We start from the raw sequence: 15102 nt of genomic DNA, 5'->3' as shown, positions 1-15102 counted from the left end.
CCTGTAACTCACACACAAAAATATTCCACTCCTGCATGATTGGGACCCTTCATAGGCCCCTCAGCTCCTCTCTGCACAGAGCTGTGGACTCAGCTTTACTCCATTTTAACATTGCCACATACCAGTAGGACATGTTCGGAAGGTAGGCACCTTTCCTATTCATGGCATTTGCGTGTTTAGTTATTATTAGGACTAAGCCTATGAATCGGACTGTTGGGCCTCTCTATCTCCTATGTCAGAAAATCCCCAATAATTCCACCTCCATGGTGCTGAGATCCACTCTACCCGTAACCTCTACCAAGGCATCTAAGACCGCCCCTTATAATAAATGTGCCTCTGGACAGTTCCAGAACATATGTGCCATATCTGAATTTCCGGAGTCACATTTGGGGCACACAGACTCGCTTACACATCTGCCGTGCAGTCTCTCAGAGGTAAAATAGGCCCAATGTAAGATGTTGAGCTGAATGTATTGGAACTTTGCATTGCTGGAATTTTTACGGGGTTAGATGAGAGCCCTATCTAAATTTTTAGGAGTGCTCTTACAGCCAATGTCTCGTTCCCAGTGTAATTTTGTAGGCTGCATCAAGTCCCAAAAACTAGAGGCCATCGTACATGTGAACCATGTGATCCCTCACGTAGACTGCGTGGAAAAATGGATGTGTCTCAGGTTCTTGTAATATGCCAAAGCCGCTGTAATTCAGCCAGTATTGTGCGGTGCACTAGGTAATCGTGGGGGGGGGGTTCTCATGATGTTTGTGTAGGTGCTGAAAGGGTGCAAGACCTTCCTAGTGAAACAAGGTGCCCAGTGTGACTGCCACTCCCACCTCTCAAAGTTCCACCCTCTCACTTCAAAGCAGATCCCTGAAAAGGTCCTATAGATCTAACTCTGATGTCCGGCATGTATGGCACATGTGTCGGAGTGAAGCTCAATAGGGTATTGGAATGCAGGGGTAGTTTACCATTAGGCAACAGAAGTTCATGTATTATTTGAGCAGCTCGGCCCAGTGAGGATGAGCCGGCTCAGCCAGATGTTGACTGCCCGCCATATTGATGGCCACGGCGCCACAAGATAATAATGCTCGAAGTTAGGATCCCCTAGTCACCCCAACGCAAAAGGCAGCTGGAGCGACCTCATTGCAACCCGTCTCCACCGTTTGTTTCAGATAAGGCAGCCCAACATACCATGCAGTGTGTGGAATGTGGAGAGTGGTACAGTGACCGGCAGGTTCTGGAAGTAATACAGGAGATGGGGAGCATCACCATCTTAGAGAGGGAAGCTCACCTGCACCATGAGGCATAGCATGCTGCAGAAGGATATCTGTGGCCTCAAGGTGGTAATTGCCCTCGTAAGATTGCCATCACGTAGATCATGGGTTTCATGGTAGATGTGACCGCCAAGGTAGCGGAACGTGGATGGTTCCCAGTGCACCTGGTGGGGTCCTGCCATGTGGGGCTGTGGAGGGCATTACGGTGTCAATGGAGCAAGACAAGTCTTGTCCCAGTTCACTCCCAGACCTGAGGCATTCTTAAGTTGTTCAAGCACTGAGTTGATGCTCCCAAGTCCCTGTTGGATGTCATGTATGTAAAGGACATCATCCATGTATAGGGAGACCGCATGTCGCTCAGTCCCTTAATCAAAGGCTATTGAAAGTAAAAGACTCCGCATTAAACTGACATTTTTGGAAATGTTTAGATCTGATGACAGCATTTCCAAAAATGCCAAATTCAAGCACTCACTGTGAAGGGAGAGAAGATTGAATAACTTGAGTGTTCATTACAGCAAAATGAAAATAAAAACTGCTGGGGATATGCAGGTGATATATTCTCCATAACATGTGTTAGCAGTATCTCAAAAAATCAAACTTCAGAACGCTTGAAATATATTAGGTTTGGTACTGAGGTTTAAGCATATCACAAACAAATACAACCTTAAGACAGAAAGGTGATGCATGTTGGTCGATATTACCTGTCCTACCAAACTGCTAAATAGTGAGCAATATGTATTTTATCATTTACAGCTTTTCGAAATGACTGATGCGTTGTCCTGTTATTAGACAAATGCCAGTGTATTTAGTTTGCTGAAATGGCAGCATTTCAATGAAGATTTTATTGATTATTCATTATGGAGTTGCTTGTTGTTTGATACCTTCCCTAAGGACAAAGTGCCATTCACTAATTGCTCTTTGTCACTCATTAACTGCCATACCAACATGTTGGATTTGCAACCTTTTTTCTTTATAAAGTAAAGGCATTCACACACATAGGCTTTCTTAAAGATACAATGACAATGCTGGTCTGTTGTGAAAAATATTTACTATGCAATATTTCATTATTCATTCCTTTTAACTTTATCAGGTAAATTGTCAATTTCATCTTCTGGTTCCTTTTCATAACACTCTTGTTTGAGAGTAAAGCCTACTTCTACTAACTCAGTGTAATCAACAAAATGGCTCTTCTCTCTATATGACATTTTCTTTCTATTACAGCAGGGGCTGACACAAAGGCAGCAAATCGTTACCAAACATTTCTCCTAACAATAGGCCAGACCTATTGGATTTGCCAATGCTTATTTTCTATTCTCTCTGATCAGTGATTCAGTTCTAACAGCACTAGGTGGCACCACTTGCGACATTTTTAAATACATACATCTGACTTTTCATTTTTATATTTTTTTCATTTGCCTATTGAATAACTTTCAATGTGTTATGACTGTTGTTACTCTTCTAAAGAGAAATCTTTGGCTCATGATCTTGGAGATGTACAAAATGTAATGTTCTCTCTCTGTGTAATCAGTCTGTTCCTAATTTTGAAAGCCCTACCTAGGTCTTGCATCCTCTCAATGAAGCATCATAACGAGGGTGTAATAAGAAAACAGATGTTTAGCCATGTTTCATCAAAGCAGCATAGGTTCATTGTGTTGTGATGTTTTAAAAAAATGTTTAAGGCTATCTATTCAACGGGTGTTAAAATAATGTAATCAATTAACAATCAATAATGTCTCTTTCTCTAAAATTGTCTTAGTCTGGAAATTATGGAGACATTGCATACGTGGAACGTACTTGCGATGGTTTGTTTGCTGGTCTAGGAGGAGCACTGGTAGGTTAACTTTCTTACAAAAAAACATGGCGCCTGATAATTTCCTGATTAAGTCTACTTATAAAACTTGTTTTTGCATTACATTTACAAACTCTTCAATACACTTAATGCATGATAACCTTTTTGTGTGGTATCTGAACTTTACAACAAGATGCAGATCGTAAAGTTTCTCTACCACCTGTCAGCCGCACACCTGCCAACATTGAGTGTATATTTCTCACCATAAAAGTTAGGTTGCTTGCCACCCACCACTCAGCAAACTACTTCACATAGCTTGGGCTTTCATTCAGTCTGCGTAGAAAGGCAACCATTCTTATGCACATCAATAACAATTAGACAGGTATGCCCTCTGATTAGCAAAGCCAGAATATTCATAGTGTACAAATCTCGAGGATAAAACATTGAATCCAAATTACCCAAAGGTGAGTACCTAACTCCATGCATATGTTCCTTTGTGATAAATACATCTTACTGGTATGTAGCTGTGTACTTACCTTTTGATATTTTGGTCTACGATGTTTTGTCCACAGTATTCTTGTATCTCGATATTCTGAGCTTTAATATTTAGTTGTACAACTATTAAATGGGTGTTAGATGAATTCACCAAAAGGAAACAGTAAATCCAACACACATTAAGATGGAGGAGTAACCTACGGAACCTACTTGCCAATAGGAGGCATATTCCAGTGCAAACCACTTGTAAATATTGCAGTACTACTTAGACAAACTTTGAAACATTGGGATACGTTGCTGAATCACTAGACTATAGGGGGGGTGACGTATCAAAGCCATCTTCATCAGAGCTCTTGAAAGCAGAGCCCACTTGCTGGAAGATGGATCCCTCGTTGCCATTGGAATTTTGTCATACAACTGGTAGTTGAACAAAGAGGAATATACCCAGTACTTTGATCAGGTCCATGATGTCTTCTTCATCTTGTTTCAAACTCTGAAAGGTTTCAGAACATGTTGCAAACATCATTAGAGTTATACAGGTCTAGATACACATGCCAACAGAGTATAATGTTAACATGAAATATATGTCAATATAAAAATACATGTATTTAGAACATGGTATGTAGAGCATACCTATTATAAATGTAATACAGATCCACTTTGCAGTCAAGGTCTGACAGAGACATATATTTATTGTGTTGTTGGAGAAAATGGCAGGGGACACTGCTGGAAGTGCCTTGGTTATCTGGATCTGAGTGCACATGGGCGTTTGCACCGACATTGGATTACACATTATGTAAAATTCCAAAACAAATTTCATCAGACAAAATCTGGCAAATGCTGAGTGGAGAAAAATAGCAACACTCTAAATTATACAATGCAAGATGTGAGAACATGCCACATATTAAACTTTTATCTCACATTTCAAGCTGCACATTGTGGTTTGGGAGGTAATACTGCAAAGGGGATAAACTGAGCTCTGTGGTATTCATATTTCCTCAGACAGTGGTATCTCTCGTGATTACGGAGGCTCTGCAAATGTGAGTCTAGAAATTAGGATTAGAAAAACAGATGTGAGCACAGAATCTCATAAGAGTTTTAAGAGGGCCATAATCATTGATACCAAACCAAGAAATGACTGCTAAGTGACTCTATTGAATTATCAGTGTGTCTAAGAAAGTGACTAACAACATAATCACAGATCTGTTCATTGTGGCGAAGTAGCCTGTATATGAGAGATCTGACAACAATGACTGCATTTCATGCTTTTAAACGTGTTGCAGACAGTGCAAGTCCTCATTTTTAGAAGGTACATAGGCTCAGATTTACAAAGATGTCACAAATGCAGTGCAGCAACCAAAGTTGCTGGTGGTGTTGTGAGAGAGGAGGAGAGCAGAAAACCACCATATCTTCTAAAATATCCTGCTCTCCCCTAGCACTGGTGCACATTTAAGTTCCCTAGCGCCACATACACACACCATTGCACCTTATTACAAAGTTGTCTGCATCATGTCTAGCACAGGTTTTGTACTGGAAGAGTACCCTTCTATTGCAAAATACTGTTCCTAGACAAACTTTAAAACTTTTCCTAACTTTGGATGTGTCTGCAGCACATATGCAAAGTTGGGAAAGTTTAGAGAAATATAAATGTTTCTTCTTTTTACACTTTCCTCAAAGATTCATTATTTGTTGGTGCAAAACTTTGGCTACTATTGTTAGGAGATGAGGTTTCGCATGAATAACTGTGGGTGGTTGCATGGAAACAAAGTTGTACTATCCATGGAACATCCCCCTTGCCGCAAATCAATGGATATTAGTTTCAGCCAACTTTCAATCACAAAACACATTTTGTGTAACTTTTGTGAGAAAATCTGCCCTATAGATTTAACAGGCAATTGTGGGATATGGAGCCAGTTTACAAATCTGAATGTTCAAATAGATGTTGTTTGTGCGGCCTGGTCTGCTTCTACTACAAGGTGTCTATGGCTTATTTTCTTCTGTCCTCTTACAGGGTGGAGTTTTGCATGGCCTTGGACTTGCTGCTGGTGAAATTGGCCTATGTTTGACCGGAATATTGGTAAAAGCTCTTTCTTTAATACATATATTCCTGTCTGTTCAATGCCTACTAATTTAAACATCGAAAGATAGAAAGGCAAACATTTTCTAGTGGATTCTGGCAGAAGTGAGAACTAAGTGCCAAAAGGTGATTTTCATATGACTCCTATGTACCTCCACTTCTCATCATCTGAGATACTCTTCCCACTACAAAATGTAGAGTGCTCAAACCCAATCACACCAAAGCTTCACTATCAGTCATTCGTCTGTTGATAACATATTTTTTCAAATTCCGAGTAGATATGCATAAGATTCACCCCTGTCCACTGCAACAGCCCAACCTAGATTATGAAACGAGTAGATGAACTTCAGCAAGCAATGCAGCATTTTTTTCTTACCATAACTTTATAGTAACTTATTTGTTTGCTGCAAATCTATTTCCCGGCAATTTAATTTTTTTAATGTATTTTCAGAGCATGTATCTATAGCACAGAATGAATTCACTCTGGTTAACAATATTATTATCACTGAATGGATCGGCACAAGACCAAAGGACCCAGGCTGAAGTATGCCAGTATATCTTCTGTATAAATATGTTGACCTAAATAAGTTTGAAAAAATAATGTCTGATTAGGAGTAGCTTTTTTATTATTAAGTTTTATTATTAAGTTTAATGGGGTGATATTTATGTTAACAATATTTTGGAAAAAATATTTATGTCAGATGGCACCAGGTATGAAGCAAAAAAGATGCTACATAATTCAAAATTCAAACATGAGATTTTACCAAATATCAAGCTCATTGAGTACTAAAAAATGTCCAATGCCACTCAGAAGGACTGGTACACTAGAAACCATCTGTTAGGGAGACTGTATCTTGCTAGGACTTAATTGTTGTCCTTAAGTTATTTATGCAAAACCTATTTAAAACTATGAAATCCTTTGATTCGGATCCTCGACAAAGAATTGCTGCTGCTGGAAGTACAAAAAGAGTCCGGTGGAATCAAACGTGGATTCTAGATGGGAAGAACCTGAAAGCAGAGGGGACAGAGTCTGGGTCAATTTGGAGTGACCAGGGGCTCGGTATTCAAATGCCCACTGATGTCGGGTGCTTCAGGTGTGTTGACTGTGATCTTGATTCATCAGTTGCGAGGACCCGGAGACGTCTAGGATGACCAGGAGAAGGAGGCGAGCTGTCGCACGAAGTATGTCGAGTACTGAGGGGTCAGTGTCCGGTGGGAGCACCAACAAGCCTTGGCAGCGGCAAAGAACGTAGAAGGTCCAATTCGGTGTCGAATTGGGGGGTCGGTGTCCGGGGGGAGCACCAACAAGCCTTGGCAAAAGCAACCCATGCAGGAAGGTTAAATAGGTTACGGTGCGGACCAGCACAGTCCAGGGGACTCACCATACAATGGGGAGTCAGGGCATGTCTGGAGCAACCAGGAAAGCCCATGAGAAATCAAGATGACCTTAAGAAGGACCCATAGGCCGAATGACCAGGAGTCGCGAGGGAACCACGAGCAAGAATGCAAAGTACCAACCCACGGAGCACTTGGTGCGAGGAGGCCAGAGTTCTTAGGTGCAAATACTGCTCAGGGTAAGGACTACAAGGAGTCCAATGCACAAGCTCAGGAATTGCCAACCAGCATATGCAACTGCAAATGGACGCGGTGCACAGGGGTTTGGGTAATGCAGTCCCTACGAGAGATGCTGGCCTCAAACTTGGTGAGAGGGCAGATCGACCTCATGGACCTTTGGAAACCTATCTCCTGTGTTGCTGAAATCTTCCACAGGAGCTCATGAGCAGCAGACCAGTCAGTTGGGGTTCGGTGCCTGCGAATGCAGGGGAGTGACTCCTTCACTCCAAGGGAGATTCTTCAGTTTTCTCAAGTGCACCACAGGTCCTGCACGGAGCCTGTATGTAGCAAAGGCACAAACTAAGCTTCGGACGGAAAGGGCAACAAAGTTGAGCCCAGTCGAGGTCCAGTGATGTCCAAGGTGTCCAGACGGTTGAATGTCAGTCGTTTCTTCTTGTAGAATCTTGTCCACGTAAAATCTAAAATCTTACAGCCAGGTAAGCCCTTTTGTACCCAGGGGCGAGGGTTGGACAGATTCAGGGGACCCTCCTACAGGAGGTGCAGGACACAGGGGTGGTTACACCCATGTCCTTTGTCCAGTTTCATGCCAGCGCAGGAACCAATGGCTCCCAGAACTGGTTTGAGCTGGACTATGCACAGGGACACTAAATGTGGCACAATTGCAGACTTTCAGACCCTCTCAGAGTGCACCCACCCAGCCCCATGCACTAAATCCTGTTTGGGAGGTGGTTACACCTCCCTGTGACAGGATGCCTATTGTGCTGCCTTCCTCTGCTCGAGCTTGGCTCGGCAGCAGGAGGGCAATAATGTGTCTCTGGTTGGCAGCTTCTATTTTGTGGTGTCCGGGTCGAGAAGGTTGGCACCGTTTAGACCAGTGACCCCACGAAGGTCGCTTCCGAATGGTAGAATCATACCTCCCACACCAGTTACTGGTGTGGTGATATGATTCCAAGGTGTGTGATACCAAACACGATATTTTTCTATGCACCTGTTTTCGAGATAGCATTTACTGTGAGGTTATAATGCAACTCTACCTATATGTCCGGCTGAGTCACAGACAACACGGGAGAATGGTCACCAAAGGCTGTAGAGAGGCTCTGCTCATGCAGGGCCACTCTCTCACATAAAACACAGCACCCTGCCTTCGGGATTGTTAAGGCCTGCTATAGGAGTGACTTATACATTTTAAGTGTAGTGACAAATAGATAAAGTTTACTTATGTCTAAGGTAAGTGGTATAAGCACCAGCTTACACAGGTTGCAGTAGCAGACCTGTAGTTCCATTTAGCATGGTCTCTCATGGGTGGCATAATACATGCTTCAGCCCATGGGAGGCCTCTGGGGTGCCTATGCCCTGTGTACATGGGTACCATATACTAGGGACTTATGAGGTTACCCAAGTATCCAATATGGAGTGTGCCAAAGTACATGCATTACAATTTTAGGGAGAAAGCAGATAGACTGGGGTCCTGGTTAGCAGGATCCCAGTCAGCCTAGTCAAAAACCAGAAAAACACAAGGCAAAAAGTGGGGGTAACCATGCAGTCAGATCCTACCTTCCTACAATAATATTTTGTGACTTTTTATTTTGCTCTGTGATATACAACTAGGCCCTGATTTACATATCACTTATGTTGCGCATGGCAGCAGAAAAGTTGCTCTGCATGGAGGGAGGAACAGTGCCAATTTTTCTAAGACATGACACTGTTTTACTCTCTCTCTACGTTGGTGCACTTAAAGCTGCCATTCCCCTATGCAGACACCCTTGTGAAATAGTGCAAGGATTTCTGCATTGTGAAAAGCATAGGTGTTATGCTATAAGCGCTCTCTTCCGGATCACTGTGCTTTAAGGCGTTTCCCACTTTGCATGAGTGCTGTACAATGCAGGACACATGCAAAATGGGAGAAACATGGAGAAATGAAAACATTTCTTCTCGTTATACCTGCCTTGAGGAGGTGCAGAATTTGGGTGAAAATACCTGTCTATAATTCTTTGTAGATAGGGATTTGAGGAAAAACATACAGGTGGTTGCGTGGGAATGCCCATGCGCCACCCATGACACACACCCTTGACCCAAAGAAATGCAAGACAGCCCATTGCTCAGCTCTGTGTTACTGTAGGTTACAATTCAACAAAAATCGGTCTTTGCGTTAGATTGCAAATACCACCTGAATGATTTGCTTGGAGTTCGCGCTACAAAAGTAACACAAGCCTGATGCCAAGTGTTTGTACATCTGGGCCCTAATTGGGAAACACATTTCAGGTTCCTTTAACAAGTAGAAGATTATGTTAGTGTTCACGACCCAGGTAGAGGATGCGCCACTGGGATCTTCATTTAAGACTTCATTTAGAGTTGGATGGTGTAGAAAAGGGAGAGAGAGTGGTATATATACTGGAGAGGAATAGACATAAAGTGAGAGACAAAGGGGCTTGTTCAGGATTTGGCAGAGCAGGAGCCTCCCCATAAATCAGCATGGCGACCATCCCTCCACACATGCCATTCCTCTGCTTCATTTAGAGATGGGGTGATGTTAGGTTTCAGGGAGTGGCGCCTTTGGAGACTCTGCTTTTTGAAACTTTTGACCTGGCAATCCATTGCCAAAGAGCTACTGGGTCATCAGTAGTCTTAAAGCCTCCATACTTAGACATATATTTTTCTTGCATCATTCAGGAATAAAAGCGCATTGGTCTCTTAGGCATGTGACATAAATTCCTCTTTGCCTCAAGGCCATTGTTTTTTCATTTGGTTTAAAGAGCCTTGCTTTGTGTATTTTTTAAAATCTTGTTCACCTGAAGAAGGCTTACACTATTTGTAATTTCTGAATCTGTCTCTGTGCCTTTTCCATAACTGGCTATGACTGTGTAAGGGCTTATCTCTTTGAAATCCTGTACTTCTAATTAATGTTTTCGCCTCTTTTCAGGGAGGAATTGCAGGAATAGGTGGAGGTCTTGTGGTAAAGTTCACTTTATTGTTTGATCCAATTTATGATGACGTTTACTGTTTGCCTGCACAGCCAGAATCACTTTATAAATGTTTAAATCTTCTCAGTAAGGCTTTCTGATAAAAATGCACTTCCTCTCCTGGGCACATTTGTGTTTCATTAAGTGTTAGGTATTCATCACAGCCAGATTTACTAACCTTTCATGCAGAGCAGTGTGGCTGCATTGAATGAAAGAGGAGAACAGAAGAGCACCATGTATACTGAGATATGGCAGTGTTCTCCTCTCACCCCACACTGGCTCACTTTGGACTGCCATCCGTCAGAGCTCACACCCTTGCATCACAGTGCAAGGGGGGTCTGTCAAGCACAGTTTATGTACTGGAAAGGGACCCTTCCAGTACAAAAACGATGCTGTAATACTGTTCCAGCTTCCTATGTGTGCTGTACGGTGCAGAATACTTGCAGAGTGGTGATAATGTCTGTTACTGTGACTTTCACGCAGGCCTAGAAGACGCATAAAGTTTTGGCACAAATACTTGTCTACAAATGTTAGTACAAAAGGAGCTGCGTCAAAACTCATAGGCGGTTGCATGGGAATTCCAATGTATCACCCATGGTAAATCCTATTGATGCAAAGAAGCACAACGTGTAATTTTAGGCAACATTCCAATGCAAATCATTATTTGAGTTGGAAAGTAAAGTATAGCACAATACTTTGTGCTGAGTTTGTATCACTTTTGTGTGACTAAATCTGGGCCGTACACCTAACATGTAACAACAAAAAGATCTGAGAACCCACATCATATTTTGTAACGTTGATGTTTGTGAATCAGACTTCCCTTAATAATTATGTTCCCATATTTGGGAAAAATGCACATGAATTTGCTGAAAGATTGGATTCATTCTTTCACAATTAACTGGGAAAGTAATCAGTTACAGTGTACACTCCCCACATACAACGTCCTAATCTGTGAATGTTTATTTAATTATGTCTTCTCCAGTGCTATCTAGAATGCTGGTGTAATGTACCCATCACTAGCTGTTGAATATTTTAGGATATACACCTCATCTCCACCGCTCTATGCTTTGATACCGCTACTTTTGTGAATGTTTTCTGGTTGAAATGTTACTGATGTTCAGTAAATAATGTAATCATTCATCATTTAATAGAGCGCTAATGTGTTGTTTTTCAGACACTTGCAGGCACTTTTATATGCAAACCATAACTTACAAACCAAATGCAATGCTCATGAGCTCACCCTAAATAAAAAAGATGCAATTTCAATTGTGGTAAACCACAGTGTAGATGAGATTACATGTCACTTGTCCCCCCCCCACACTCTGACAGGAGCAATTATGAATGAAAAATCATTTATTGGTTTGATTATATGTTATTTAGTTACATTTTGTTTGTAGGAGATGTTATTTATTGACATAAATATTGTGGATTCATAAGCATTGTTAGTGGTGTGCATGTTATGGTTTGAATGACTATTCTGTTAGTTATGGGTTGTGGCCATGACAATACCTGCACTTTAACCTTTCTATGTTTCAATGATTTTCTAGGGAAAATATATAACATCTAATCTTTTTGGGAGGGTACAGCTCCCCCTCTCCCACCTCATTTGTTTTAACCCTCTCCATCTTTCTACCTATAATGGAGGAATGTGTGTGTGTGTGTGCATATATATATATATATATATATATATATATATATATATATATATATATATATATTACCTACTGGCGGTCGCCAGTAGGTAGTTATAGTTAGGACCACGTTTCCATAGGAAAACCTCAACATTCTATTTTGAATAACTTTGGCGCCGGTCGACGAATCCTCGCGAATTTCTCAAAATAGGTGGGGCGCTACGCTCCGCTCCTACCCTGAAAGTCTCGGGGGGATCCGTCAAGCGGGGGCTGAGATAAAAGGGGGGTCCCAAAACGCGTTTTTCCCATGCATTTTTCCATAGGACCTTTAGAACGAGCTACAGCCCGAACGGCTGAACAGAATTACTCAAAATTTGGCAGAGAGGTAGTCCCTTGGTCAAGGAAGTGCCTTTTGTAGGTCTGGTGTAAATCTGTTCAGTATTTCCGGAGAAAATAGCATTTAAAAGCATATATATATATATATGCGCGCAGGGTGCGCGCACCGTGCGAGCACCGTGCGAGCACCCTAACGTGCGCGAGCGTAATTCTGATTGGTGGTTACATGTTAGTCAACGTTCGAATCGGTCGAAATCAGGAAGTGTCGGCCGCCATTTTGTTTGTTTTCAGTGCGAGAGTGAAAAAGGAAGGTGGCGAACGTGAAAAGGGGGCAGGGTAGAGAGTTCCTGACCCCCTAGCCTTTGTCAGGGGGTCCCTGAAGGACCCCGAAGGCAAAAAAAAAAATTTTTTTTTTTAAAAATCGCGGGGGTGCGCGCACAGTGCGCGCACCCTGAAAAACACAAAAAAAATTATTTTTTTTTGCAAAAAAAAAAAATAATTCGCAGGGTGAAAACCCAAAAAAAAAATAATAATAATTTTTAATACGTAGTTTATTGTAAAATAAATATATAAAAAATAATACATAAATAAATTAGCATTTAAAAAACCGTACAAATTCACTGAAAAAACCATAGGTTTCACACACGTTATAGTTAGGAATTAGCATTTAAAAAACCTTGCTAATTCACTGAAAAAACCATAGGTTTCACACATGTTATAGTTAGCTGGACATTTTACTGATAAAAAACCAATGAAATTCCCCCGTTATAGTTACTGTAGGCAACTATAACTCACGCGACCGTAATCCTCTGCTGATGACATATGTGTCTTTATGAAAAAAAAATATTTGTAATATATGTATAGCTAAAATTTAATGGAAGAAGACATGGGCAAATAAGTGTCTAAATACAGTATTAGCATCAGCAGAGGATTGCAGTCGCGTGAGTTATAGTTGCCTACAGTAACTATAACGGGGGAATTTCATTGGTTTTTTATCAGTAAAATGTCCAGCTAACTATAACATGTGTGAAACCTATGGTTTTTTCAGTGAATATATATATATATATATATATATATATATATATGTATATATATATATTACCTACTGGCGGTCGCCAGTAGGTAGTTATAGTTAGGACCACGTTTCCATAGGAAATCCGCAACATTCTATTTGGAATAACTTTTGCGCCGGTCGACGAATCCTCGCGAAATTTTCAAAATAGGTGGGGCGCTACGCTCCGCTCCTTCCCTGAAAGTCTTGGGGGGATTCGTCAAGTGGGGGCTGAGAAAAAAGGGGGGTCCCAAAACGCGTTTTTCCCATGCATTTTTCCATAGGACCTTTAGACACAGCTACAGCCCGAACGGCTGAACAGAGTTCCTTGAAATTTGGCAGAGAGGTAGTCTACAGGTCAAGGAAGTGCCTTTTGTAGGTTTGGTGTAAATCTGTTCAGTATATTCTGAGAAAATAGCCTTTAAATCAATATATATATCTGAGCCAGCTTACGGTGCGCTTACTGTGCGCTTACCGTACGCGTACGGTGACGTGCGCGAGCGCGATTCTGATTGGCTGTTAGATCTTAGTAAACATTCGAATCGGTCGAAACCAGGAAGCGGCGGCCGCCATTTTCTCTCTCGCACTCTTAAGCGGAGAGGAAAAACAAAGGCAAAAAACATGTAAAGGGACTGTTTAGTCAGCTCCTTACCACCTAGCCTTGATTAATGGGTCCCCACAGTTCCCCCAAGGTCAAAAAGTTCATTTTTTTTTTGTTACGAAAAATCGCCGATTACGCTTACCGTACGGTAAAAAATAAAAATAAATTATCCACACTCTCCCCACCCCGTGTGCAAATGGTGCCCGGAGGGCACCATTTGCCAATGGCATATCAAACAATGGGAAAAATGTGAAAGCTTACATTTCACAGCGAAGCGCATAATATGTCCTGCATGTGCGCACGGTGCGTGAAGCGCATCGTGCGTACATGGCCCATCCACGGCACCAACTGCGTAAAGTGGGCGCGCGGTGCGCGAAGCGCACCTTGTGCTCACTGTGCGCGCACGGTGCGCGAAGCGCACAATGCGTGGAAGGAACGAACTGCGTTAAGTGGGCGCCACCCCGTGTGCAAATGGTGCCCGAAGGGCACCATTTGTACATGGCATATTATGGTTGTAGAAAATGTAAAAGCTTACCTTTCACAGCGAAGCGCATAATATGTCCTCCATGTACGCACGGTGCGCAAAGCGCATCGTGCGTACATGGCCCATCCACGGCACTAACTGCGTAAAGTGGGCGCGCGGTGCGCGAAGCGCACCGCGTGCACACTGTGCGCGGACGGTGCGAACGGTGCGAACAGTGCACGGTGCGAACTGCGTTAAGTGGGCGCGCACGCCACGAATGGCGTAAAGTACACTTAGCATTTAAAAAACCGTACAAATTCACTGAAAAAACCATAGGTTTCACACACGTTATAGTTAGGAATTAGCATTTAAAAAACCTTGCAAATTCAATGAAAAAACCATAGGTTTCACACATGTTATAGTTAGCTGGACATTTTACTGATAAAAAATCAATGAAATTCCCCCGTTATAGTTAGTGCAGGCAACTATAACTCACGTGACCGCAATCCTCTGCTGATGACATATGTGTCTTTATGAAAAAAAAATATTTGTAATATATGTATAGCTAAAATTTAATGGAAGAAGACATGGGCAAATAAGTGTCTAAATACAGTAGTAGCATCAGCAGAGGATTGCGGTCACGTGAGTTATAGTTGCCTGCACTAACTATAACGGGGGAATTTCATTGGTTTTTTTATCAGTAAAATGTCCAGCTAACTATATCATGTGTGAAACCTATGGTTTTTTCATTGAATATATATATATATATATATTACCTACTAGGTAGTTATAATTAGGACCTAATTTCTATTAAAAAGCCGGTTTTCAGTTGCATATATATATATATATATATATA

At 41.8% G+C, this 15102-nt stretch overlaps 1 protein-coding gene across 1 annotated transcript in view; it reads left to right on the top strand.

Moving 5' to 3' along the window:
- LOC146811212 (uncharacterized) overlaps positions 1–15102 on the top strand; it is a 101691-nt gene that overhangs the window by 7909 nt on the left and 78680 nt on the right. Inside the window, exons 6-8 of the mRNA XM_085618256.1 lie at positions 3025–3099; positions 5564–5629; positions 10125–10157. Of these exons, the coding sequence (XP_085474382.1) occupies positions 3025–3099; positions 5564–5629; positions 10125–10157 (174 nt within the window). The remainder of the gene's footprint in view (positions 1–3024; positions 3100–5563; positions 5630–10124; positions 10158–15102) is intronic.

The sequence above is a fragment of the Triturus cristatus genome, chromosome 7 (genome assembly GCF_964204655.1).
Source record: "Triturus cristatus chromosome 7, aTriCri1.1, whole genome shotgun sequence".
Taxonomy (NCBI): domain Eukaryota; kingdom Metazoa; phylum Chordata; class Amphibia; order Caudata; family Salamandridae; genus Triturus; species Triturus cristatus.
Note: the sequence above shows the minus strand (reverse complement) of the source record. Positions and strands in the feature narration are given on the sequence as shown.